This window comes from Macrotis lagotis, chromosome 3 (genome assembly GCF_037893015.1).
Source record: "Macrotis lagotis isolate mMagLag1 chromosome 3, bilby.v1.9.chrom.fasta, whole genome shotgun sequence".
Classification (NCBI taxonomy): Eukaryota; Metazoa; Chordata; class Mammalia; order Peramelemorphia; family Peramelidae; genus Macrotis; species Macrotis lagotis.
In genome coordinates, this window is record NC_133660.1 from 4,231,213 (window position 1) to 4,258,497 (window position 27,285).

Sequence of the window (27,285 nt, forward strand, 5' to 3'; positions counted from 1 at the left end):
AGTTTTTCTCTCTGAATAGTATTTTTGATCATGAATTCCATGAAATTGTCTTGGGTCATTGTCTTGATCAAATTTTTTAAGTTTTTCACAGTTGATCATCTCTCCAATATTGCTGCTACTGTATGATAGTGTTCTACTTCTGCTCCCTTCCCTTTGCATCAGTTCACATTAGTTCTTTTGCATGTTTTCTGTAACCATCCCACTCACCATTTCTTATAACACAATCATATGCTCTCAAAATTATATACCACAATTTGTCCAGCCATTCCTTAATTTTTCTTCAGCCAGTCCTTAATTGATGGACATACACTTAATTTCTAAGTCTTTACTATTACAGAAAAAGCTTTTATAAATATTTTGTACATTTGGTCCTTTTCCCTTTCCTTTGGTCTTTTACATAAATACCTAATTGTGATATTTCTGGACCAAAGATTACACACAGATTTATAACCCTTGGGGCATAGTTACAAATCCACCAATACTGTATCTTTTGTCTACATTTCTTCTAGCATTTATCATTTTCCTTTTCTGTCAATCTGATAGATGTAGGGTGGTACCTCAGGGCTTCTTTTACTTTTCATTGCTCTAGTCAGTAGTAATTTTGTACCTTTTTCCATGGACCTATTGATAACTTTGGTTTCTTTTTCTGCAAACTGCCCATTCACATCCTTTAAAAATTTTTGAATTGGAAAATGACATTATTTCTGTAAATTTGGCTCAGGTGCTTATATATTTGAAGAAGTAAAGCTTTATCAGAGAAACTTGGTTTAAATTGTTTTTTCCAATTCCGTGCTTTCCTTCTAATTTTGCTGCATTTGTTTTGTTTATGCAAAAGCTTTAATTTCATGTGATTTCAATTCCCTGTTTTATTTCTTGTTATCCTTTCTATCTTGGGTTTGGTCATAAACTCTTTCATTGTTTATAGATATAACTATGAATTTTTGTGCTCCCCTAATTTAATTATGATAAGAATTTTTTATGTCTAAATCAGGTATACATTTTGATCTTATCTTGGTATATAGTGCAGATGTTTCTCTATCACTAATGTTGGGCAAACTGCTTTCCAAAATTTTCCAGTGGGTTTTGTCAAATGGTTAAGCTCAGAGCTTCCATCTTTGGTTTTATCAAACAGTAGATTACTGTAGTCATCTTTTAATATGTATTATGCTCTTAATCTATTCTGCTGGTTCACCAATCTAATTCTTAGCCATACCAGATTGTTTTCATAATTACCATTTAGTAATATAGTTTTAAATATGGCAGTGTTAGATTGCCTTTCTTCATTACTGGTCTTTGGTTATTAAGAGAGACTATTGACACAATTTGATCATTAAGAGGGACCATTGATTACTGATAATGTGACATGTCTATGCTTTTTAGTATATTGTTTTAACAGAAATGGGTGTTACATCTTGTCAAAAATCTTTTCTTCAGCTATTGATAGAATTATATGAATTTTGTATTTGTTATTAATATGGTCAATTATGCTCATATAGTTTTTCTAATATTGAACTAGCCCTGGATTTCTGGTATAAAAATTACACTTGGTTATTGTGTTTGATCTTTATTGCTCTAATCTCTTTGCTAGTCTTTTATTCACCGTTTTTTGCATCAATATTCATTAGGGAATTTGATGGATAATTTTCTCTTTCTGTTTTTGTGTTCCTTTCTTTAGTCATCAGTACCATATTAGTGTCATAAATGGAATTTGGAATGATCCATTTACTGATATTTTAACAGGTGAAAAAGTACTAGCACTAATTGTTCTTTAAATGTTTGACAATTCACATGTAAATAAATCTGATCCTGTGGGGTTTTCTTGGGGACTCATTTATGCCATGTTCAATTTATTTTTCAAATATAAGATTATTTAAATATTCCATTTCTGCTTTTCAATCTGGAAATTTTATATTTTTGGAAGTATTCATCCATGATAGCCAGTTTTACTGATTATAATGGAACAAGATAACTTGTAATAATTCAATTTTTTTCTTTGGTGGAATATTCATACTTTTCATTTTTCTTTATGTAAATTTGGTTCTTTTATCAAATTAATCAATGATTTAACCATTTTGCTGATTTTTTTCCATTCAAAAGCTATTTTTTTAACTTTCAGTTTCATTAAGCTCTCCTGTGATATTTTAGGATTTTCATTTTGGCATTTAATTATAAACTTTTTAATGTGTTCTTTTTCTCATGATTTTTTTATGGCAAGCCAAATTTATTGATCTTTTCACTTTTTTGAGAAAAACATATTCTTTCTATTCCAATTCAATTTCCATAGTTGCATAATTCAAAAATTATGTTAATCTCTCTAATTTGTTTATTTTATGTTGATATTTATCTATCTGAGAGAAAAAAAGTTGAGTTCCCCCACTAGTAAAATTTTACTGTCTCTTCTCATGAATCCTTTTACTTTTCCTTGAATAATTTGTATGTTATGCTATTTGATAAAAATAAATTTAATATTAATATTATTTCACTTTCTTTGGCTCCTTTTAGCAAGATGTAATCTCCTTTCTGTCCTCTTTATTTTAGTTTGCTTGTCCTTTGTCTGATTTTTACTTCTGCTGAGGCATAATTAGAGTTCAACCACTTTAACCACTTATTTTAAATGTGTATATATTTAATTAAAATATTTTTATCTATTCCAAGAATTTTTGTTGGTCTTAGTTCATAATTTTTTTTCTCTAAGGTTTTCCTTGTAACTATTTTGACTTGACTTTCTTCTTCTGAATTTTTCATAATTTTTCTTCTCACTATAGTAGCTTTTCATGGTCAGATTCTTTTTTTTTTGTATTTTATTCATTTTTTCCCAGCCTGCTTTTTGACTTTGAACTTTAAATGTTGGCATGTTTTCCTAGGTAGGAGTGCTGGTACACTATCGCAAACTTTTGGGTCATTTTGCACTCCTTTTTTTCTGATGTAGTTTCTGGGGGCTTTTGAAAACATCCAGGGAGGAGTGTTGTCACTGCCATCTCTGGTCTTTAACCCCAAAATAACCATGATCCTTTGCAGGCAAAAGTAATACAGCTTCTCGAGGGAAGAGAATGACCTGGAGGCAGGAGTTACTTTAATCTGCATACAGAAACAGTGATTATACAGTGAATTCTAATGAAAGAAAGGGCCTGAATCATGGTGGCATAAGGAGAATCTGGAAGTGACAGTCAGGAGCAAAGAACATTTTGACTCCTCTCCTAAGAACATGAAAGAAATATGAGAGGTGGTGCATGCTGTGACAGACTGGATAGTCATGGATTCATTGTCAACTGGAGAAAGCCACCTCTTTGTGAGCAAAAAATAGGGGGAAGGACAATGAGATTGAAATCAAAGAAATGCTGCGTCTCTAGGTTCTATCCCTTTCTTCTCCAGATTCTCTTGTTCACCCTGAAATTGTGACCTGGAAATAGTTAGGTAATGGCATTTCTTAACAGTGCCAGTCCTGTACCCAAGTGTTAGCATGGGGGTTCACTACTATGTCTTCTAACCAGTTGTCCAATGGCCTTACTACCTATGTTGAGATCTCCTGAACCTCTTGCTGCCCCGTTACTGCCTCCAGTGATCACAGCTGGTGTTTTCATTGACAAGGGATCTAGGCCAACCCCCCATTCCAGTGTCACAGAGTATGAACTCCTAAGCTGATTGGACGTTTGTCTCACTTTTTGTGCCTCTTCCATGTCAGTATTCAAGTTGAGCCATTAATATAAAGTAAATTGGAGGGAATATTTAGAGACCTTTCTCTACCATCTTGGTTCTCCCTCCTGGAAGTCAGGACATCTGTGTTAAAGTGATGCTTCATGTTGGTTGATAATGGAGTTAGAAGGGAATTATGTAGGATATTTGTTAAAAAAACAAACATACAACCACCCCAAGAGTAAATTTAATCTAACAGGAAAGTAGGAGTTAAAGGGGATAAAATAAAAAGTTAAAGGAAAGGTTGCTTAAGGGAGAGGATGTTCAGAGTTAAAACAGACTTCTGAGGATGGATGAGGTAAAAAGGAAAAGAGAAGAACAAAACAGAAGAAAATTGAATAAAAGGAAATGCAGAGTTAGCAATCTGGACAGTGAATGTAAATAGAATGAATTCATCTATAAAAAAGAAAGTGAATGCCAAATTGTGTTAGAAACCAAAATCCAACACTACGGCTATCTACAAGAGACATATATAGAATTAAAATAACTGATTAGAGCAAAATCTGTTACACCTCAGCTGAGTGGAGTGTCATGATGTCAGACAAAGCAAAAACAAAGGTAGATCTAATTAAAAAGAATAGAAGGGAAACTATACCTTGCTAAATGGCAGTATAGAGAGTGGAGTATATTAATACTAAACATTTGCCCCAAATGGCATAACATCCAAATTGCTCAAGAAGGGATTCTGAAATTTACTTATTCATCCCTAAATATTCTTCCAATTAGATTCATTAAGATCTGAATTCAAATCTAGCATATTAGACAATTACTAGCTATGTGACTCTGGGCAAGTCATTTAACTTTTACTAATTTGAGCCACTGGAGAAGGACATGGCAAATCATATCTTTGCCAAGAGAAGGCAGTGGACAATATTGTTCCCTGGGTCATGAAGAGTCAGTCACATCTGATCAACTGAAGAGTAGGAACCTCCAGACTTGCACCTCTGACTACTGTTTCTGGCATTATCTCTATGTTAAATTCAATGTACGCTACCCACTTCTTAACTTCGCTATTACTGTTGGTTTTTATGTATCTCTATGTGTATGTTTATATATGTGTATATATATATATGCATATAAATTTGTATCATACACACACCCACACATAAATATGTGTTTGAGTGCATGAGAGAGAGAGGAGAGTGAGCACACGGTGAGAAGGTGAGCCTACTACTGTTCTTATGGGTAAAGATCTGGCTTTGAATCAGGCAGAGCTAGCTTTAAGTTTCCATTTCTATTACATACTGGGTCTGTGATCCTAGCCAAGTCAACTTAGCTGTACTGTATAGCATTGAATTTGGAGTCAGGAGAAGATGGATTCAATACTTAGATATCAGCTGTGTGATCCTGGGCAGTTCCTATAATTACTTAGTACTTACTTTCCTAACTTAAAGAATGAGGAGAGTAGATTGTTTCCAGCTCTAAACTCATGATTGTATATACTTAATTTCCCAGTACTTCAGACTTTCTCCAAAGGCAAGCATCTATATTTAAGAAATGTCAGAGATTTTGTAGTGGTGGGTAGTGGTGATTTCATTTTTCAGTCATTCCAACAAATATTAATATATTAGTAATTTCAATACTCATTTCAGTTAAGTTGATTTTTACTGGCCTTGAGTATACATCATATCATGGTCCTTTCCACTTTCAAAACTTTGACCATGTTTCTCTCTCTCTCTCTCTCTCTCTCTCTCTCTCTCTCTCTCTCTCTCTCTCTCTCTCTCTCTCACCCCCCCATTCCTCTCCCCACTCCCTTTAGAATACTTGCATCTCTCCTCTCCATTTATACAAAATTTTCTCTTCCTGCCTGATTTAGGTCAATTCTCAATTTCGACTTACTCTATTCTGCATTAAATTCTTTCTACTCATTTGTAATTGTCAGAGATAGGCTTGAATTGTTAGCAAGTCATTTCATTAATGTGGATCTTTTCTCCTTTTGAATGTAATTTGAATTTTTCACTCCATTTCTCCATTCTTTTGCAACTACTATGGACCCTTTATAACCCCTTCCTGGCCAGAAGACAAACTGACAAATGTCAGCTAAATGATAAGGAACCTTTTCTCCTAAATTTTTTTCTGGAGTGTTTGTATCTGTGTGTTTGTTTGTCTGTGTGTCTGTGTGTCTGTGTGTGTCTGTGTCTTCCATCAAATATGAAATGAAATGTGATGTCTTTAAGCCATAATAGATTAATGTAGATTTCCTGAGTGACTTGTGAACATTTGATTTTAATTAAATTTATTCCTTTGGGAGTAAAAATTGAGTGTGTTAAGATCATGGTGGTAGTAGTAAAAATTGCATTTAAGAGGTTGTGCTGTTGAATTCAGCAGAATAGATGTATTGATTTATTTAGCTGGATTGGTCTAGAGATGGGGAGATGAATTTCATAAAGATGTGAGAACATGACTATGAAGCAAGTAAACTATAAAACATGAAGTAAATATTGGAGTAAAGCAAAGCTATGAAAATTTAATAACTGGAAATATGACTTTTTTTCTCCATACATGTAAAACCTTTTCCAATTGATAATTTGAGTTTTATTTGCTTTTCTTGTTGATCTTCTATTATTAACAGTACCCAATAAAAGAATGAAAACTCAGTGGTGTTTGGAAAGTTGAGAATTTTAAAAATTCTTAAAGTATTATTTAAAATAAAGTTATACAAAAATGTCACTTAGATAATTTAGAAATTTAATCACAATTGCAATCTCAAAAATAACTAGCAAAACCTGTTCCTATTTCATATAGTGTAGTTTGGATGATTAGGTTTTCCATTTAAAATAAATGATTTAAAATATAGTTATCTACTACAAGTAAGTCAAAAGAAATACTCCTGGTTAAATTACTTTATTATTTAAGGTATGTCTATGCAGGATCAGAGAATTTAGTCAGTCACTCTACTTTTTTAAAGGCACTGCCTCCATCATTTTTAATATTCCCAGGTATGGGGGGGGGGAAATCTATTTCCAATGTAAAAAAAAGGCTTTATCTCGAAACAATGGTTATCAATCATAGTTTTGTTCTTTACAGTAGGGAAGTATTATTTCCTCACACATTTTCTATTTTTCATCACATTTCTAGACAGTTTCTTCCACTGCTTTGGGGGGAGGTAGTCATGCGTAGGTCCTCTACATGTGCTGCATGAAAGATTGGGGGAGGGGTAGACTTGATGTTTCCAGTCCAGAAAGCTGAAGAAGCAGTTAAACTCTGCTTAAATCCCTGCCAGACTAAAGCTTCTAGTGTCCACAGCTCTGCATGGGGGCAGCCAGCCTGTCCTCTTTTTCTGGGGAATTTGCTCCAGCTTGGGGTCCTCACTGTGCTTTTGTCATCCTCCTCATGAGGTGATCCATTGAGGTCTAGGTGGTGACAGAACCAGTTTGTAACAGCCTTGTCCTTCCCGTTCTCGTCTCAGGCTTGCTGGCAAACTAGCCGGCCGGAAGATCTGACAAGAGTGGCAGTGGCCAAAGGAGGATCAGTGAAATCAAGCAAGGCAGCCAACGGCTAAGTGGGCGGCTTAGCCAGCAAGGAAGCAGGACCCCTGCTCTTCTGCCGCAATGGGGTGGCTGGAAGACCCAAGCTGGCAGCTTCACCTGCACTTTTCTTTGCTCGTTCTGCTGTCCATGCACACTCAGGGTAAGAAGATCAAGTGTACTGTGCTGTATGTAGAAGCTTGCTCACTTGCTAAAACAGCATCTCACCAAAGGGCTTTTAATTCAGAAGGGAAAGTACAGGACAGAAGTTCAGATGTGCCCAGTTTCCAACCCCCTGCTGCAGCAGCAGTGATATATTTTTACTACTTTGTGTCTTAGAAAAGAACTTTCTAAGTGGCCTTTCCTAGAACTTTAAAGACAATTAGAGAAAGGAAATGTTGTTTCCCCTAGCAATTACAAAAAAGAAAAAAAGAAATCCACTTCTTGCTTTGAATATCAAGTTGATTCCATTTCTAGCGAAAACAATTGAATTTTATTTGGACAGTTTAAATGATACATTCTGGTTGCATTTTGGGGTATATTCATTTTAATGAGTTCTTAATCATGTAATTTTACAGTTGTTTTGGCTGTAATTTACAACATTCACATAATTATTGAACCTTTATTTAACTGGAAGAGTAAGTTTAGCTCAACAATTGGTGTAGCAGAAGTACATTTATGTCACAATAACTGAAGCAAGAAAAGATTATCCTTTACTTTTAGTGAAAGAGTTGTGTTTTAAGAATAAGTAAAAGACCTTGGAGTTTCAAAGAAAGCCAGTTTGTCATGGTGAAGTAGATGTGTAGAAATTTGCAATAAATTCATGCAAAGAGGGTGTGGGTGGAAGTAGACACAGTGGCTTTATGTAATTGAGGCCAGCAGTAAATGGGGGTCTATAGAGCAAGACTGAAATGCCCTAATTGTACAATTGCATGTTTAGTACATACAAGTATATTTTCAAAAGTCTACTATTTATAAGCAGAAAATGTATATTACCCATTGACATTTGTTTCTGACTAATTTGAAAAATGTTTTTCAGAATTTTTCATAAAATTAAAAAGTCAGTCTTTTCTAAGAAGAGAAACGTAATTTTTCCATTTAAGGCGTTGCAATTTGAATGGGAAATGCTTGGGATTATTCTTTAATTGTTAACTAATCTTGCCAGCCAGAAAACATCAGATATGCCCTAATCTCAAATAATTTTTTTAAAAAACCATTTTTTTTTGTTTTTTGGAGTCTGTGAAATATTTGTCACATTTATCTTTTAAAGTATTACTAAAATGAAAATGACTTTAAATTCCCTGAGCAGATGCAATCAAGATTTGGAAGTTAGACCAAGAGTCTACTCATTGGTGAAGTCCAGTAAAAATATTTGCTGAAAACTTTGTTGTCACAAATTCTCTTCCCATGTGCCTGAAGAGTGTGAACACACAATTTACACCCTCAAAAACATGAAAATTTACAATGGATTGAGGTTATTTTTTTCTAATGAATTTATTTCATAGGTGAAGAAATTGAGACACAAATGGGTTAAGTGATCTCCCTAAGGACACACAACTAGTGGAAGAGCTGGGATAGAAATCATGCCCTCCTGATTTTAAAGCCACTCTTCTTTCTATAGGATCCTGTTCCCCTCATATTCATTGTGATGAATTACTTGTTTACTTTAATAAAAAATTTTGTGAAATGTCTCCATTTTAAGATATCTAACTTGCTGTTCATATATAGTGTCAGTCAATAGGATATGAGATACTTAAGTAAGAGTTTTTAAGGCAAAATGGATCAAGTGTTAGATCTGGAAGTGAGGAAGACCTGGGATCAGATCTCACTTGGAATTCTAGATGTTGAGTAAGAAGGAACCCTTGGAGACCACTTAATCCAGTGCTGCCATTTCATAGATTGGTCATCAACCCAGGGTCATACAGAACAGAAGCAGCAGATCAAATGGGCACTAAACCAATCAGGCTTTTACAGCATTCATTTCACTCCCATCAGGATGCCTCTCATCATTATGAACCTTGAGACTAACCACTCAGGAGAGTCATTAAATTTCACTGATCTTCAGTTTTGTGCATATGTAAAATCAGGATAATAACACCTGAGGTACTTCCTTCAGAGGATTTTTACTCAAATGATTGAATGAAGTTCAATAAATGCATGAATTCCACATGACTATTTTTAAAGTGGTTTAATGCTTCATAAATATTCAACATTATTCTGTGCTCCATTATGGATTATTAGTCACAATTAATTTGAAGAGAGGACGTTGATATTACTTACTTTCTTTGAAAAATTTTAACCCTCTTAAGATGTATGTAGATGATTAAACAAAATCATCAATTATATTTTAATTATTTAATTTTTTAAAATTTAAAGCAATGGGGTTAAGTGACTTGTCCAAGGTCACACAGCTAGGCATTTATTAAGTGTCTGAGGCCAGATTTGAACTCAGAACTGCCTGACTCCAGGGCTGATGTTCGTTATATCCACTATGCCACCTAGCTGTCCCCATAAATTATATTTTAGAAAAGAAATTTACTTTCTGGGAAATGAAGATTAAAATATATTAAGTATAGCTCTGATTTATAGGATTGCAAATTTTCAAACTGGAAATGGCTTTAGAAGCCTTCTAGTTTATCTCTTCACTTTATAGGTGAAGCAACAAAAGCCCAAGAAGAATTTGGGACTTGAATAAGATTACACAGGTTATCAATATCAGGAATAGTATTTAAGCCCTGATTTTCTGATTTTATAACCAGTGTTTACTTTTCCTGTGACTCTGATATGGTCTACTACTCCAAGTAACCCTATTCAAGTCACTTAACTTCCATGAGATTTAGTTTCTTATTTTGTGAAGTAATCTGGTTGGATTGGATGGCTTATGAGGTCTCAAAATTGCATTTAGAAACAGTCTGCAAATAAATGGGAACAATTTAACATTCTCCTTTAGCACCCCCTGTTGGTATCAGTTTTTTCTCCTAAAACACCTGCATAGTTACATTTTTGAATTGATCTAAAAGTTTAAGAGCTCACACATTTTCATATTTTTAGATTGGGGGAGTGTTAAATGTAGAATGCTGCAATCATTTCACATTTCAGAAGGATATATATATATATATATATATTTCTGTTTTTTTAATTATAAGATTTACAGATTTAGTGTTTCCTCTAAATCAAAAACAAGGAGAGTTTTTCACAGATGAATTTAATCAAATTTAATGATTAGAATGACAAAGTATTGATTAAACAACTATTCAAGGGAAATGAGGGTGGGTAAAACAAAGTGTAAAATTCATTCTGGTCACTCTGGGAGATTCTGCGACCCTTTTTGGGGTAATGATCTTTTTTTGATTGTTTTGAAGCATAGAAATGTTAAAAATTGTACAACCACAAAACAAGTGACAAACCTAGATTAACGAAATGAAGCACTAAAACTAAAGCTAATCCATTCAACCTACTTTTTTTCCTTTTTGATGCAGAGATTTAGGAAGATTTCTTGTTAGATCAATAGAACTCTGAAAATTTGAGGAATTGTCAATTAAAAAAAATTTGATAGAATTCAGAATCTTTAATGGTTCTATGAACAACACTCACTAGCTTTCAGGTCAAAAATCATATCTTCTAAATGAGGGAATAAGGATGGAAAAGTAAATATTTCACGTCCATATAAATGTGAAATAATAGTTCAAGTAATTTGGGAATGCCCTCATTGGACTAATTTGCCAAAGTTATATCAAACTCAAAGGCAAATCCCATAGAGATCTATGTGGAGAATCAGATTAAAATGTAATTCAGAAATATTTGAACACTATGAAAATACAGTGCAATATAGATTATGTTAATTTATGATTCTTCAAGTCAATCTGTGACTGTTGCGGTCTATTAGTATTTGAATTGAACCACTGATTTTAACCAACTGAAAAAAAAATAGGTCACAGGTATTCTAAGAAAGGTTACTAGATATTTAGAGAAAATAGCATAAAGGACATGTAGATTTAGAGATTCTTAATTTTATTGGTTTGAGTATTATAATAAGATTTTATTCTTCAAGGGGAGATTCACTTATTAAGATAAGTGAACATTAACAGTACAGCATTTATTGGAGAAATTTCTAGCATTCCTTAAATTTGTAGATGTTACCCCTTTGTCAGAGTGAATTAAAATATTTTCACTGATAATGCATTTGAATAATATTTATAGCAAATACTGTAGAAATCTATCTAATTATAATTATTGAATAAATTTACAGTAGTCACAATTGACAATAGATAATCTAAAGATATGGACAGTTTTCAAAATAAAAATACAAATTTCTGATTCTCATTTCAAAAATAAGTGTTAACATTCCCTAATAATCAAAATATAAATTAAATCAATATTGAGATACCATCTTATATCTATCTAATTGGGAAAAATAACTAAAAAGCAATGAAATTCAGTGTCAGAAGGTAACATTCATTCACTGCCCTTGGAACTATCTGAATTATTTTTTAAGATAGCAATCTGAGAGTGTACAGTAAAAATTATATACCTTTTGACACAGTAATTCATTTTTGCTATATATCTTGTATTTGCTATAATTCAAAAAATTATATATTTGCAAAATAATGACTCAAGTTTCTAACAGCAAGATTTTGAAAAAAAAGTTGTATTACATCAATATAATAGAACTGGTAAATAGAAATGATTCAGAAATATATGTATAAGATCATATATGTGTGGGCATAGATGTGTGTATACGAATACAAACATAGATATGTATGTGTACATATATATATATGTATATATATATATACATATATATATATGATGCAAGGTGAAAAAGCAGAATTAGAGGAATAGAGTGCTTCTTAACTAAAATTAGGATGGGACAATGGAAATGAATGGACAAATTCAGTGATGTATTAAAGGAATTGATAGAAATATGAAAACAATGTGCTTAAGTTTGTTCATTAAAATTTAAATAATGTATTTGCACTTTAACTGTCACTAAGCAAGTTCAGTTATTTTTATAGATATGCAGTGATTTACTATTCTTTAAAATTTAGAACTCAATACATAATTGGATTCAAGGAAATTTAAGTAAAATAAAAACTATTTCATAAAGGAAAGGAAAAAGTATGGGTATACATATTGTTAGAAGAGAAAAATTGAACTTGCTATCATTCCTAAATCCAGTGTTATTTAGAGAAGCCGATTCTCTTTTACTTCATAGTGGTGTTTTAATTCTTTAAAAGGAATTTAGTTCTATTGAAAGGTAGTAGATAGACACTGGCCTGGAGAATGAAGAGTCAGCTCTTGGTTCTTTTCTACAGGAAATTGCTTGAGGACATAAAGTCAAAGGAGAAGGAAATAGCCACAATTTGAACTCCCAAATAAGAAGTATCCCATTTTCATGTCATGAATGGAATGAAATTTTCTTGTAGTACATATGTGCAATTATGTGAGAAAAGTCAAGTTAGCTGATTTGCTGATATTATAGCTATAATTAGAAAAAGATGACATCAAAACTACAGTCAGATTCTTATCCTTGTTACTAATATTTATTTCACCAACCAAGATTGTTGCATGTAAAAGAACTGGAAAGGAAGTGAAGGATTGAATTTCTGAGTTTTAAGAAAGGTACCCAAATACTGTTGGATTTATTTTGATTTTAAATATATTGTCCTGTTTCCTGTTATATTTACTTCTAATCTGTTTATTTGAGTTCAAAATTGATTTGATACCCTAAAAATGTATTTATTTTATTTAGTCAATTGAAGAATAAGGACTACAACCACATGAGGATAATTACTGGTCTACCTCAATGTATGATTTCAACATGAAAATTAGAATATTACCATAGGACATCCTTTTTCAAGTAAGATTTTTTAAGTGTAAAATGATCCTCGTTACCATATGGCAAAATATACTGAAAATCTGAACTGTTATACAGACACAGCTGTTTAAATTGTGGTTATATGTTCAAAAGTTTTCTAGTAGGCTATTATGTGGCATTTCCAACTATTAATCTCCTGGCCATTAATTGGCTGTAACTGCAACTTGTGGTGAGTGTCACAGATGTAAGAAACATGATCTTTCTAAGTGCTTTACCTGGGAGAAAATGACTAAATAGTAGTTAACAGCTTTAACTCTATGTAAATGGCACAGTTGTTGATAACACACAAGGATAGTGATTTTCAGCACTTGACTGAGAAGACATATGCTTTAGCTATAGTGTTAAGCAAAATTGTAATATAAAAACGAAACATGATGTCATCTAGAGTTGAAAAAAACACGAATGAAACTTAAACTAGGAAGAGTTGAAAGCCCTTAGCAAATTTTTCTGTTTCTAAATTTTTGAAACATATATATATATATGTTTCAACTTTCTATACTTCATTCTAACTTAAAGATACATTGAACTTTTCATCCTGTAGGTAAAGAGAAAGTACATTGTGTCTCAAAAATACAGATCTTTGTTAAGTACTCCATGTTCAAATTAGGAACAACAAAACAAAATTAGGAATATGCCGAGTTTTTTGTAGGTTATGTTTCATTGTTCCTGATTGGTTTGCCCATTGTAAAATGATGAGTGTCTTTGCAAAGTTATATAATATCCATACATCTCTCTCTACATATATGTGTGTGTGTGTGTGTGTGTGTGTATATAGGTATTACATATAGGGATATGTTATAATTAAGTATACTAAAATTTTAGATAAATTTGAAGAGATTTAAAAATCTAATTTGAATCATTCCATATCTCTGAAATGCTTTAATTCTAATGACCAACGTGTACCAACATAGATGGAAAAACATGCATAAGATTTCCCAGATCAACACTTTCGACTCCAATATTGTCTTAATTTCATCCATCTCAATTTCCTCAGCTTTAAAATATTATCAAAGTACACTGTATTCTAGTGAGTTCTAGTGAGAACACTCCAAGAAGTGCTTTTGATTTCCATTTTTAATATTGAAAGGTGTGTATGTTAGGAAGACCTTCATTTAACATTCATATTTCCTTAGCACTTTGCATACAGACATTTTTCTTGTTCTCTCAGTACGTCCATCTGTCTGATAGATAAATTGCTGTTTAACTATTAATGACTATTTTCACAGTCCTGTACTACATAGTATTAAAATCTTTTCAATAGTTTTAAGGAATATTTTTGTTGCCCCTGAACTTTTCTTTAAATACAACTAAAATTCTAAATGACTTTGACTTCTTTGGAAGAGAGTTACTAAAAAAATCAAGGCAGTAGAAGCAGTGTTCCTCAACTGTAATTCTACCGATTTGAAAAAGTTTTGTTGTGGCCAAACTTAGCTTAATTTTAGAATATATAGCTAGATTACAAACTTTGTGTGTTTAAGGGACCATGCAACACAGTGAACTGGATCAAGGGCCAGACCAGAAATTGTGAGGCACAGGTATGAAATGCCAACTCGGACACTAACTAGCTTTGGAATTTTGGGCAGGTCACTTAACTTTTCTCAGTTAAGTGACTCAGTTTCTCATGTAAATTTGGGATAATGTTGTGTGATTGTACAGGTAGAAGGAAAATACTCTGTATTTCTTAAAACTTTATAAAAATAAGAGCTCTAAAAGTTGTTACTTTTCTCTCATCTATCACCTAACCCAACAGATAAAATGCACAGATCATTTTTAAATCCCTGCTTCCCATGGGGGGAAAATATTAAAAAATCCTGTTTGAAATCTTTTAAAGGCACCCATAATTTTGGGAATATCAAAATGAAACTATCTCTTCTGACCAATTCTCATTATTTGCTTTCAGAAGCTATCTTGACAGCCACATCTAGGGGTCCAGGGGGGAAATTAATGTTCTTGATAGAACAGAATGACTCAAAAAACTAATGAGCACACACTGAACACTGGCTTCAATTCCTAGTTTTTTTTTTAACGGCCTTGCATTTTATCTGCTGGTACATGGTGTCCCTTTAGTCATCTTCACATCTTCCCAATTTTAGTGGGAGTTTGTTTATTTTGGCAAAATTGTATTGGCTAATGAGGAAACATGATGGCAACATAGACATGTACTCCCTATGCTCAAATGGCGGAACCTCTGTGATGTTGAAGCTGCATTGATGTGATATCAGCCAAGCATGAGAAGTTTAATATGATGAAGGGTTTTAAGGTCTTTGAGGCTAGCCTTTCCCCCCCTCATGTATAAAATATGTCAAATCCCACAGAATTCTGCTGTGGGAGAAGGAAAGGACAGGTTTATTTTGGAAATTATAGGTAGAATTAACTATCTGATTGCTTGACTTGTGGAAAAGACCATAATGAAAACCAACTTGGCCAAAGCATGAAATTGCATTTCCTTTGCTTTTTTAGAAAATTTAAACTCTGAAATGTGTTGGTTTTTTATCACAAAAATTTAGCCATGCAGCACAGCATATAATTTTGTGACTTTGTATTTTCATGTGTTTATGGGGTTACATGTCAACGTTGTTTGATTCAGTAGTGTTACTATATCTAGGTGAATTGTTTTTCAATTTCATCATAAGGTTCATATTTTCAAAGAGTAGAGAAGTGAGAGCAGTATAATGTTTTTAAATTATGTGTTAAATATTAGCACTTAAATGAAATATTTATGAAGGAACTGAATGCTAATTCATTGGAAGTGCATTAGAGTGCCTATTCTTTTGTACATCTGAAATCACCTGGGTTTTTACAGATTGGATTTCAGATAGAAGCCTATCATTTTTGTAGAAGGAAAGGACAAAATAGAATTTGGTTGTTTCCTTAGCTAGCTTCATATTATTAATATATGTACCAGTCATATTTAATAAATTATTGCTGATTGTTAGCACAAACTCTATCACTGAATATATAAAACAACACGATCCATTTTGCTATTATCCAAATAAAAAAATCTGTGTAAAATGGAAAGAGTTTAGAATGACAATCATGTAGTTCGTAAGTTCCCAACTGTGGAGTAGATATCTGGTAATAGTTTTTGACCTGGATGCTGTGAGGAAAAGATAAGCACCTTATCGGAATTATAAACTTCATAGTGACTAACAGAATATGATTATTGAACCCTAACAACCATTAGCATAAAAATATGATCCTCTAAATTTAAAAAAATTAAAATTATATACATTCATCCTGCAAATTTAATTTTCCTAAATATTTCATCTCTTTCTTATGCTCAATTTAATCTATCAGAGCTACACACTGTAGAAGACATCTGGTATTGTGCTTAAGCAGCTGGGTTTCATTTGTAAAGAGGTTTTGAGCAAATTTCGGGCTTTTGCCAACAATAATATATAGCAGTTGGCCAGCTTGTTTGTTTTTGTGGCAGTTTCATGCAGTGTGGCATAAGAGAGCCAAGTTCAGGAGCAAGCAATCCGTCATCTCTTCCAGACCAGGTTGGGGTTTGGGTGCAGGTGGAATAGAATGCCTTGGCTTAAGTGCTTGTATGTCTTGCTATTTTCAATTCAACTGTATTTAACAAACAGTTTTTATGTAACTTCTCTTTACAATGTACTTAACTGTGTGTTGGAAATGCAAAAATGGGACAAGGCAATCCCTATAGTTGGAAATTCAAGGACTCTTCAGTGGAAGGGTAAGGAGAAAAAGAAACACATGATTTATATATAAGAAAACATAAAAGAGGATCCAATAGTTATAGGAGATAGATTAGGGATAGAATCAAGAGAGTCAGGGGAAACTTGAAACAGAAATAGCATCTGAACTGAACCTGCTAAGAAGGGGAAGGGAGATTTCCAAATCAGTAAATCAATAGATATATTAAGTGTGAGAGCCTGTACTAGATTGGAATCAAAAATAGCAAAGATGGTACAGTATGTCAGTAGCTTATATTCTAATGGAAGTTAGAGATATGCATAGAAAGCCTTACAAACACTGGAAACAGGGAGTAAGTACAAGTCAATTTAGCCAATAAAATGCTACCTAGTGAAAAGATTTAGTGATCACCAGGGCTGAAAGTCACTTTGGCTTTTACCAGGGGCCAGTCCTTCCTAAGTCTGATGTCAGGAGAGCTTCCTAACAATTACAGTGGTTCAAAAACAGAATGATCTGGCATTGTGGTATGGGTGACAATGGGAAGGGAGGCAGGAAAGACCACTTGTCCGTTGTATTACATGGGGATTCAGTTTCTGTGTGTTGACCCAGATGACCCCCCAAGAGGTCTCTTTCAGCTCTCAAATTCCATGTTACTATGATTCATTTATTCATTCATTCCAGTCATTTCTAAAAAAAAAAAATTATGGAATCATCCCCATTAGCGCATATATGCATAGAATGACAAAACTGTATTTTTGTCAAATTTATTCTGGTGCAACACATATTAACATGAATTGTGTCATAAATTTTATAAGCAAGCCATTGTTTTACTGTATTATTTTGTTTTTAATGTTCCCTTCCTGATATTGTGAAAACTAGCCTTTGTTGTAGTCATGAACCCTCAAATAGAACTTGAAGGAAAATCATGTTAAGGAGTAGAACTCAAAATCCCTGAGAACCTTTTTTTATGCCTCTTACTGACCCTGTTAAACCTGGCAACACTTCTGGTTATTTTTTTGTTTCCTTGATTCTTTTTAATTGTCACCAAAAAAAGTAATATTTTTGACTAGTTAATCAATATACATTGAAGTCCATATATAGCAGAATAGTAATTTGTTTTGATCCTGTGGGTTTTTTGTGGTCATCTTACAGATGAAAACAAAGTCAAGACTTCCTTCTCTGCTTCCCCTTTTCCAGAATGGCAGAAGGAAAGAATGAAATCTGAATCCTTTCCATTCTTTTGTGGCCTGAGGCTGTAACCTGGAAGTGAGATGTCCAGTGAGTGCAAAGGGCTTCTGGTTTCCAGTGACCCATTAAAAACTACACTGAGAATCAGTGGTTGTGAAAGGTTTCTAAAGCTGTTGATTGGAATTTATTATCTGGAAATGATTTCCTGCTATCTGACATTACCTTGCTTTGTAAATTCTCTCTTTAAATAGTGTTTTGTGTTCCGCTCTTTTTTTAATAAAACATTTTGTTTTTTCAAGAATATTGCCCTGAAGTCAGAAATATCTCATTGCAATGGAAGAAAGAAAAGAAGCAATCTAAATGCCAAAGATTATTTTTTCCTTACTTCAATCCTTGCAAAAATCTACACCTGCAGTTTTATTTTTTACAGTTATATAAGATAAATTCAAACTGTAGCCATCTATAATACATGTAGTACTCCCTGCAGAATAATTTTCTGTCAAGAAAGAGCAGAACTTGATTCATGCAATAGTGAAATGGGAGGTTTTTTAAAATAGAAAAAGTATTATATAAACAAATTTCTGTACAAGTTTAAGCCTTGTGGTCATATATTATAGAGGTGGCTAGAATGATTTATACCTTAATTTTTATGATACAGTCCACTTTTTTTCTCATGTTTAAGAGATAGGTAGATATCACCAGATTTTCTGTAAGCAGTTGAATTAGAATAATAGAATCTTCAAAAAAAAACTGATATTGTATTGTGTGATCTTGCTATCTTTTATGCTTTATGTTTCCTCCTTAAGGATATGATTTCTCTCTCATTGCATTCAATTTGGAACAATGTATACCTTGGAAACAATGTAAAGTCTGGCAAATTGTCTTCTGTGGGGGGGTAGGGGGAAGGAATTAAGATTAGGGGGAAAACTGTAAAACTCAAAATAAATAAAATCTTTAAATTAAAAAAAATAAAAAAAGAATAATAGAATTGTAGATCTGGAATGGTCTTTACCTTAAAGTCTCCATTTGTAGATGAAACTACAGTTCATTCAAATTTCAAACTCAGCGAAAAATAATTAAGACTAAGAAATTGACTCTTGATTTGCTCTCTCTCTCTCTCGCTATATCATGACAAATCCTGTATCTTGAATTCTTCCAAAAATAGTTTTAAAAGCTTGATTTAAATATTATACTACATTAGACTGATTTTTAATAGCAAAAATAAGGCATTTTGCTTATAAATGAATAGACTTTATGCAAGACAGATAACTAAAAACATTTAAAAGAAACAATCCGAAGTCAGCGTGTAACCTTGGTTTTCATATATATGTGTATACATGCATGCATGCATACATACACTTGTCTATTCTAACCACAGAAAGCTGCAGAGTATTTTCAATGTCATATGGACACTGACTTAGTAATTCGGTGCACATGGGAATGCAGCTAAAGCATAGATGTTATGTGCCAAAAATAAGTTCAGTATTTGACTTTAGGTAAAATGGGAAACATTTGAGGCAGGAAATGGTACAACCATATAAGATTTACTTCTAGTAAAATCTCCGAAACCAACATAAAAAGAAGGTGGTGCCCTCTTGAACTTTTCCTTCCTTCAATATTTCCCTAAAATAATGTAAAGAGATTAACTCAAGTTAATGCTTTAAACAACTCTGTGAAATTTAAGCAAGAAATGTGATCTGCTTCTTGACCATGACACTGTAGAGTCCACTAACCCCTCTACTTCTGAGTTTCTTATTGCTAAAATTAAATGTTGTACCGTTCTATTATGCACCGTTGACTTTTGAATATTTGATTCAGGATACTTCACGAGGTGACACAACAAAATGAATAAGGTAGTGTTAGAGAATAAATGGCCATCTTTGCTATGCTTATTTATCCATGTTTTACTCCAGTTGTTTTGGAGTTTTGAGTCAAGCTTGGAATTTGAAAAGCTAGATGAGAGTGTGTGTTTTTTTTTCCTGTAGTTTCAACATTGACTCTTTAATTTATCCTTAAGGGCTTTGGAAAGATAATTAAGAATTAAGTAACAGCTGTTTGTACCTATCTAGGTAAAAGGACAAGTTTTTTAAGATATTTAAAATTTGTTAGCCTTAATCCCCCTCCATTTCCCGTGTGTTCTTTGTTTATGAATAAATAGGGAGAGAGGCAGTGATCCTTGATTTTAAATGAGTTATTGTTTCAAGTCTGTGAGGAATACTAAAAAAAATCAAAGAAAAAGTCATGTGTTGCTGCAAAATAATGAGATCCCAGAGAGAGAGGTAACCTGGAATATGTGATAGAAAACAGCTCTCAGAATCATGTGTGAGAACATACTTTCTTTGTGACCCTGGGCAAGTCACTTAACTTACCAGGGTTTTATGGACCTTTGAAAGCATAAAATGGAAAACAGGTATCAATTTGCATTGGTAGGAGGGCATTTCTTCCCTTAGAGTTACCTACATCAATATAATCACAGGTTTGGTCACTTCCTTTGCCACCCCCCAAAGTCCATAAATGACCTAGTTAACTTTAAATCTTACTTCTGATGCTTAATTAGCTATGCTGAAAAATAAACCTAGACAAAAAAATACCTTTTCTTATGTTACATTCACCATTCCTTCCCCTTTTCTATTTTGGCTGAGGACCTCCCCTCATTCTGTACACAGATGATATAGGCTATGCACTATCATCTCCCTCTGCTCCTCTATTCAGAAATCTCTGACTTCTCTGAAGTCATCCCTCCATTCCCTCTTCCTTTTCTAGATTGCCCCAATAGTCTTCCACTTTCTCTCCATCATAGCCTTTAACTGATTACTTCCTTCTGCCTAAAAATGAATTCAAGTGTTCTCCATCCTTAAAATACTGACCGACAGGACTATTGCTTCAAGTTATTTACCCTAAGACTTTCACAATAAGACTCTTAGTGAAGACTGCTCAACTCTTTGCAATGTGACTTCAGATCTTATTAGATAATTGGAGCTCCTTCCTCCAAAGGTACCCATTATTTCTTAGTTGCCAAATCTAATGACTTTTTCTCCTTCCTCTTCCACTTAATCTTGATGTAGCATTTGGCATTATGGATAGTCTTCTCTTGAGTACTCTCCTTTCTCTGTCTTACCCCTACAGTTCTCTTGATTCTTCTCCATCCCTAGCCATTACCTCTTGGTCTCCTTTTCATCATTTATATCATGCTCTTTCACTGTATGTTCAATTCAAGACAATTATGCTTCTTTTATCTATCTAGACTAATTCATCATGATGACTTCTCAACTCCCACGGATTTTATTATCATTTCTAGAAAGATGACTTTGAAATCTATAAATTAAACCCTAGTGATGCTTTTGAGGTCCAGTCTAATATATCCAACTTTCTAGTGGATTTTAGTGGAAAATACACTTCAAAGTTTATATCCTATAGGCATATTAAACAATACTTTCTTCAAACAGAGCCCATTATATTTTAGTCAAACTCATCCATGTTTTTGTTGAGTTTATTGCCTTTCTTCCAAATTCCCTGATTTGCAGACTCTCTTATCAACTGCTCATGTTTTTCATCTTACATAGCTAATCAGTTGCCAAATCTTATTGCTTTTACTTTGACACTTACATCTATCTCCTTTTTAGTGTGGTGTCTCCCACATAGTAGGCACTATAAATCCTTCCTCTCCCCTTCTTTCAACTAACTCAGCAGTCGCCTTAGATCAGGTTCTCGTTTGCTATCACTGGATCTATTTCTGTAACCTCCTATGTGGGCTCTCGCTCTCAAGTATCTCCACTCTCTAATCTCCCTTAAAAACTTTTGTCAAATTAGTAGTCCTAAAATGCAATTTTGACCATGGCATTCCTCTGTTTAAACTCCAATGGGTTCCAATTCCTGAAGGAATGAATATAAACTTGGAATATAATGCCTTTCACAGTCTGACGTCTTCACTCGTGTGAAATTCCATATTCTTACTCTCTGCCTTTGTACTGGATGTTCCCTGTCCCTGAAATATACCCCATTTTCACCTCTGTCTCTTTAAATCCCTCCTTTTCTCCTAAAGTTCAAAGAATGCCATCTACATGACCTCATCCCACCAGATACTATTCCTCTCTTCTTGAAATTAACCTTTATTTATTAAGATATACATATATACATATATATTTATTAAGATATACATATATACTTAACTATTTAACTACGTGTGTATATTATATGTACATGTATGTGTATACGATACACATATATTACCTGCCCACATATAATGTGAGCATCTTTTCTTTTTGTTACCCAAGTACCCTTAATTACAAAGTGGCCGAGTAATAAATTTTTGGTGACAGCTTCATAGATTATGTGAAGATAGGCAAATTCTGGGACTATCTTCTAAGTTATATGTAAATTGGTCGACAAGATTCCCTGCTGATAGAATCAGAAATTGTTGATGAATGTGAATTTGCATACATTTAGAACCCAATGGAGAGGTTTTTAAAAGCCCTTTTTAATTAATTACTGTCCTGTTGCAATGAATCATATGGAAGAAGAGATGTTAGATGCTTTCATTTCAGACAAATTAAACAACATGCCTGAAATCATACAAGTATTAAGTGGTGAAGGCAGAATTTGAATAGTTTCTTTAACTTTTAGTGCTTGGCAATATTAAATTCTCAGTATATGCTCATTAGCTAGCTCAAACTCCAGATATTTTCATTTTTTCATTTTGAATACAAGATTTTCTATTTAGAACTTTTTTTTGAATGCAAGGTTTTTAATATTTTTTCCAATATGGGATCACTAATCTCCTCTGTTTAGGTAGACAAGCTCATTATAACATATGATGTTTATTTTCTTCTCATGGAAGGCCAAAATGGTAGATCCTAAAAGTTACTGTAATTTACTTTATTTTTTTAGGTTTTTTTTTTTTTTTTGCAAGGCAAATGGGGTTAAGTGGCTTGCCCAAGGCCACACAGCTAGGTAATAAGTGTCTGAGACCGGATTTGAACTCCTGACTCCAGGGCTGGTGCTTTATCCACACTGTCACCTAGCTGCCCCTGTAATTTACTTTAAAATATTTTCTAGACTTAAGAATCCTTAAAATTGCATTTAAAAATTAAAGAAATTATGACAGACTTTATTTTTAAAAAGTGATTACATTTTAAGATCAACTTCCTTATCTTTTCTCTTTTGGACCCATTTCTCATTTTTTACTAACTGTTCCTGCATGATAAAAACCTTTGATTTCCTATTTCTAGGCTCAGTCACATTGTTTCCCTTATTGAAGACTTAGCTAAGAAGCCCACCTGCAAAAGCAGCAGTCCAAGTCAGGGGAACGCCAATCCCTCCCTAATCTAACTGCAGCTTCTCTTTGAGGGTCTGGGGCTTGTGGGAATTTTTAAATTTGTCTCTAAATCCGTATCTTTGACTTCTGCTACACAGGGCAAATGAATCTGCCTTGAATGAGTTCACTTTAATGGAGTTCAAGAATATTAATACCTGAAAGAGAGATTTCTCACCAATCTTCCACCCAATGATATTATAAAATTTGATATTTCAGTTCAGGGCAGTATTTAGAAAGGGAAGGAAACTCCACTGAAAATCCCATTTTTAAATAGGAATCATCCATAAAAAAACTATTTTCTGATTACAGCCTTAAAGTTTCTCCTACTCAAGATCTTGGTTTTGTTTGCTAGTTTGTTTGCTTTTTGTTTTAATGCTGAAGAGATCTTCCAGGCTTCCTCCTTACAACCCAAAGTTTGTAAAGGTGATGAAAGGCTGCCGGGTTACCTTGAAGTATTCCTATGTTATTTTGGAAATCTGCAAGTCTTGTGCACAGTGTAGACTATGAATATGTAATTTCTTCCTGATTTACACATGCGTAAGCATTTATACACACATAATACATTTGTACTTGAGAACTGTGCAGTATACTGGGATAAGGAAAAAATTTCAGCTCCTACCTTTAACACACATAAAATCTAATAAGGGAGATACGCCAGGTGATCATTTTAGGTACGGCAAAGGACAGATTGTGATAGACTATGGAAAACTTCAGCCTTTCTCCAGCTTTACAGCTTTGGACTGTAACATAAGAGACCTCAAAGGCAGTAGAGTTTAGAGGAAAGGGCATTGTACTATGAGTCAGGGGAGTTTGAACTTGAATCCTGGCTAATATGAGCATGGACCACTTTGTTATTTCACAGAACCTGTTTTGCCATCCATAAAAATAGAAACAACAATAACTGTATTATGTACCTCAGTGTTGTTGTGGGGATCACCAAAGCTTATGTGTTTTGTAAGATTAAAAGTCAGTTACTGTACTTAATCTGAACAGATTTATAATCCTTAGAAACATACAACACACACACACACACACACAAGCAAACACACAGAACCAAAATGACCAAAGTCTTGAGTGGGAGAAATTGAAGACTCTAGTTAGAAAATGTTTCTTTATGGCTTATTCCTGTTAAAAAGAAATTTATTTAATATTTTTATTGAGATATTTAACAAGTACCATTGGGAGTTGTTATCGGTGAAAATGTGACATTATGATGACTTTTAGATCTTATGTAAAAGTAATTTTGTTTTCCCAATTAGATCTAAAGGAAATTTTAACATTCATTGAAAAAACTTCTGAGTTACAAATTTTCTCCCTCTCTTCCTCCCCCCCTCCCCTAGATGGGAGCAATTCCATATAGGTTATGAATGTACAATCATGCAAAAACATTTCTATGTCATATTATGAAAGAGGACAACAAATCTGAAATGGGGAAGGGAATATGAAAAAATAAAATAAAAAATAGTATTCTTCAATCTGCATTCAATTCCATGTTACATCATGAATCCTTTGGAATTGCTCCTATTGTTTAAGTGTTTTTGATTCTACTCACTTCCCTATGTCTTGCATCTTCTTAACAATGAGTCAGAGTCAAGCAAAAGGAATGGACACTACATAAGTGATATAAATATAATATGAGGAATTATAAAATAATAATATTCAATAGAAATGTCAAATGCTTTATTGAGGTCAAGGAGGTTGAACTATAAGGAAAATCTGATGTTTCTGGCAATTGGGACCCTTGTCCTCAAAGACCTTCAGGATAATTATTTGGTAAAGTGGTAAAGAAGTAGTGATGGTGCGGCACTGTGGAAGACAAAACAATGACTTCTTTCTAAACTTTTCATGGTAAGGGCAGGGACTAAGATAATGCTAGATAGAGGAAGCAGTAACAAGGTAAATGGAAGGGAGATTTTCTTTATATGTTCGATTTTTTTTTTTTTTTTGGTCTTTAGGATAGAGGAGACATAAATGATATCTTTGTAGTATGGGGAAAAAAGAAAGAGCTAATAGAGTGATTTTTGAAAAGGAGAAGTTATCAGAGGAGACCTGAGCCATGAGATGAAAGCCTCAAGTGGAATGATACAACCTGCACAAGGAAAAAAAAGCCCATCACTAAGGCTCCAAAAAGAATCCACCAAATCAAGATCTGGTCTGTTTGACATCACTAATAAGTTTAAAAGGGTTCCTTCCAGAGTAATTAGACCAGCAAAATCTATACAAAGAACTTCTGGAGCTAAATGTTACTACCACCTCCATCTTTGTTCAATCCATGGCAGCAAGAAAGCAATAATTCTCCTTTGGTCAGCTCTATTTATGCCAAATTTAAGTAATCAGGTAGTTTTATACTCACTTGTTCAGTTTTATGACTTTACCCCATTTTAAAAAACCTATTATTTTGTTTACCTCACACATTCCATTAAATAATTTGTGCATGTATTCCTCTCAATGATAAAATTTCATTTAAATGAAAGAGAACATAAAATTTGACAGTTACATTAAAAGTTAATTTAACATTTAAGATTCTTTAAATTTTCAAAGTCAAAATCCATATGTTTTCAACTTAATTCCTTTTTAAAAAAAATCAGTTTAAAAAATCTTATTTTGGGTGGCTAGGTGGCGAAGTAGATAGAGCACCGGCCTTGGAGTCAGGAGTACCTAAGTTCAAATGTGGCCTCAGACACTTAATAATTACCTAGCTGTGTGGCCTTGGGCCTTGCAAAAAAAAACCAAAAACTAAAAAAACCCCTTAATCTATTGTACTTACTAACAACATGTTTAGAAAGATGATGTGATTTCCACTTTTACATAATTTGCAATTTTACATAGATTTTTAAACTACTTGTTGTATACTAAATATTCAAATGCTACAAATAGCAGGACCACACAAATCCTCTATCTTGAGCCTATGCTTTTGACAAAGACAGCAGATTATTTTCTCATTGAGATGCAGCATATTCTGATTCAAATTTGACCTCATTTGTATATTGTTGTTGAACTGTTCGTTACTCCATTTGTTTTTTGCTTTTTCAATTTTTTTATGACAAATTACTAAAATAGTTTGGCATTTTCTTCTCAGTTTAATTGACTTACCCAAAGTTAAATAAAGAGTTAGCAATTATTGGGGATTAGATTTGAATTCAAAGAGACAAATGTTATACCCACTGTACCATCAAATTGCTCTGTAGCCTTTATAATCAGACATATCTTTTGGTTCTTGTTGATGTAATTTTTTCATTGCTTCAGTCACTTTCCCAATTCTCCAAAATGATACATTCTTTTCAAGGAAGTATGGCCTATAACTTGGAAAAATCTTGCATTTTTTTAATTTGAAAATTCAACATTGTAAAAAGTTTAAGTGTTTCAGAGAAAGAGAGAGTGGGGGGGATATTATGTTCCAGATAAAAGGAGTTGTGTTGAGAAATATTAGTTAGATTTTTGAAAGCATTTTCTTTCTTTTAAATTTCATCAGGGGTGAATTCTAGAATGAAATTATTCTACAATAGCATTTGTAACAATAAAAATGGTCATGTAAAGAAGCTACTCATCTCTTTCCTATATTAATAGTCTGTAATACCACAAATGTAGCATTTTTTGTCAGAAGCTTTTTCAGCATCTATTGATATGGCCATATGATTTCTGATAGGTTTGTTGTTGATATAATTGAGTATACTAACAGTTTTCCTAATATTGAACCAACCCTGCATTCCTGGAATAAATACTACTTGATCATAATGTATTATCCTGGTGATAACTTGATGTAATCATTGGCTAAAATTTTATTTAAGATTTTTGCATCTATATTCATCAGGGAGATGGGTCTATAATTTTCTTTCTCTATTTTAACTCTTCCTGGTTTAGGTAACAGTACTATATTGTTTTCATAGAAAGAGTTAGGCAGAGTTGCAGCTTTCCCTATTTTTCCAAAGAGTTTATATACCATTGGAACCAATTGTTCCTTAAATGTTTGGTAGAATTCACTTGTGAATTCATCAGGCCCTGGAGATATTTTTTTTAGGGAGTTCAATAATGGCTTGTTGAATTTCTTTCTCTGAGTTAGGGTTATTTAGGTATTTAATCTCTTCATG

General features: G+C 33.3%; 1 protein-coding gene across 2 annotated transcripts in view; it reads left to right on the forward strand.

Annotated features, from left to right (window-relative positions):
* BMPR1B (bone morphogenetic protein receptor type 1B) overlaps positions 1-27,285 on the forward strand; it is a 465,626-nt gene that overhangs the window by 341,632 nt on the left and 96,709 nt on the right. For both annotated transcript variants that reach the window (XM_074228071.1, XM_074228070.1), the window contains exon 4: positions 7,103-7,323. In XM_074228071.1, coding sequence (XP_074084172.1) covers positions 7,245-7,323 — 79 coding nt within the window. In that variant the 5' untranslated portion in view covers positions 7,103-7,244. The remainder of the gene's footprint in view (positions 1-7,102; positions 7,324-27,285) is intronic.